The sequence below is a fragment of the Pteropus alecto genome, unplaced genomic scaffold (assembly GCF_000325575.1).
Source record: "Pteropus alecto unplaced genomic scaffold, ASM32557v1 scaffold134, whole genome shotgun sequence".
Classification (NCBI taxonomy): Eukaryota; Metazoa; Chordata; class Mammalia; order Chiroptera; family Pteropodidae; genus Pteropus; species Pteropus alecto.
In genome coordinates this window covers 7,036,359-7,037,507 of record NW_006436283.1, presented here as the reverse complement: position 1 = coordinate 7,037,507, position 1,149 = coordinate 7,036,359, and the positions used below count along the sequence as shown (strand labels likewise).

Below are 1,149 nucleotides of genomic sequence, written 5' to 3'. Positions count from 1 at the left end.
AATTCTGACATTACGAGAGTACGACAAACTTACACACTTGGATGTCCCTGGTCCCCCGCCTTCCGCGAAGCACGGCCCCCTCCCCCGCTGCGAGACCCGCGGCAGCGCTCGGCGCCGGGCTCCGCCCCTCCGCTCCAGTCACCAGCCGCGTGCCACAATCCTCGGCGCCCCCTCCCCATCGGATCCAATCAGCTGCCTGCCAGCCCCTGAAATGCCGCGCCGTGATTGGCTGGACGTCTCTAAGGTGAGGGGGAGTATTTATTAAAGAGCCGCTGGGCTGAGAGTCCGAGAGCGGAGAGCGGAGCTTGAAACTGACTGCGAACTTCAGTGGCGCCGCGACTTTTCCAGTTTCACTCCAAGGAACTTTTCTTTCGCGGGAGGAGAAAAGAAGGGGTGCGAACGCCCCCGCTTTAGCTCTTTCTTCTCCTGCTCCTTCTCCTCTGCAGTTTGCCTTTCCCCACGTGGAGCGGGCAGCTGCGGGCTGGCCACCCCGCGCCTTCCTAAGTGCTCACCGCCGCAGCCGGGTGACGCGCCAGGTTCCCCCGGAGCCGCTCGCTCCGCGTCCGGCAGCCGACGGGAGAGGAGCCCGCGCCTCGAGTCCCCGAGCCGCCGCGGCTTCTCGCCTTTCCCGGCCACCCGCCCCCTGTCCCGGGCCCGCGTATGAATCTCCTGGACCCCTTCATGAAAATGACCGACGAGCAGGAGAAGGGCCTGTCCGGCGCCCCCAGCCCCACCATGTCCGAGGACTCGGCTGGCTCGCCCTGCCCTTCGGGCTCCGGCTCCGACACCGAGAACACGCGGCCCCAGGAGAACACGTTTCCCAAGGGCGAGCCGGACCTGAAGAAGGAGAGCGAGGAGGACAAGTTCCCCGTGTGCATCCGCGAGGCGGTCAGCCAGGTGCTGAAGGGCTACGACTGGACGCTGGTGCCCATGCCGGTGCGCGTCAACGGCGCCAGCAAGAGCAAACCGCACGTCAAGCGGCCCATGAACGCCTTCATGGTGTGGGCGCAGGCGGCGCGCAGGAAGCTGGCGGACCAGTACCCGCACCTGCACAACGCCGAGCTCAGCAAGACCCTCGGCAAGCTCTGGAGGTAGGGCCGCGCGGCAGGGTGGGCTCCTTGGGCCGCGGGGGCGCTGGCCTCGACCCGC

At 67.1% G+C, this 1,149-nt stretch overlaps 1 protein-coding gene across 1 annotated transcript in view; it reads left to right on the top strand.

The window, feature by feature from the left end:
* The first annotated feature begins 284 nt into the window (after window positions 1-284).
* SOX9 (SRY-box 9) overlaps window positions 285-1,149 on the top strand; it is a 4,813-nt gene continuing 3,948 nt past the window's right edge. Inside the window, exon 1 of the mRNA XM_006912266.3 lies at window positions 285-1,091. Within this exon, the coding sequence (XP_006912328.1) occupies window positions 661-1,091 (431 nt within the window). The 5' untranslated portion in view covers window positions 285-660. The remainder of the gene's footprint in view (window positions 1,092-1,149) is intronic.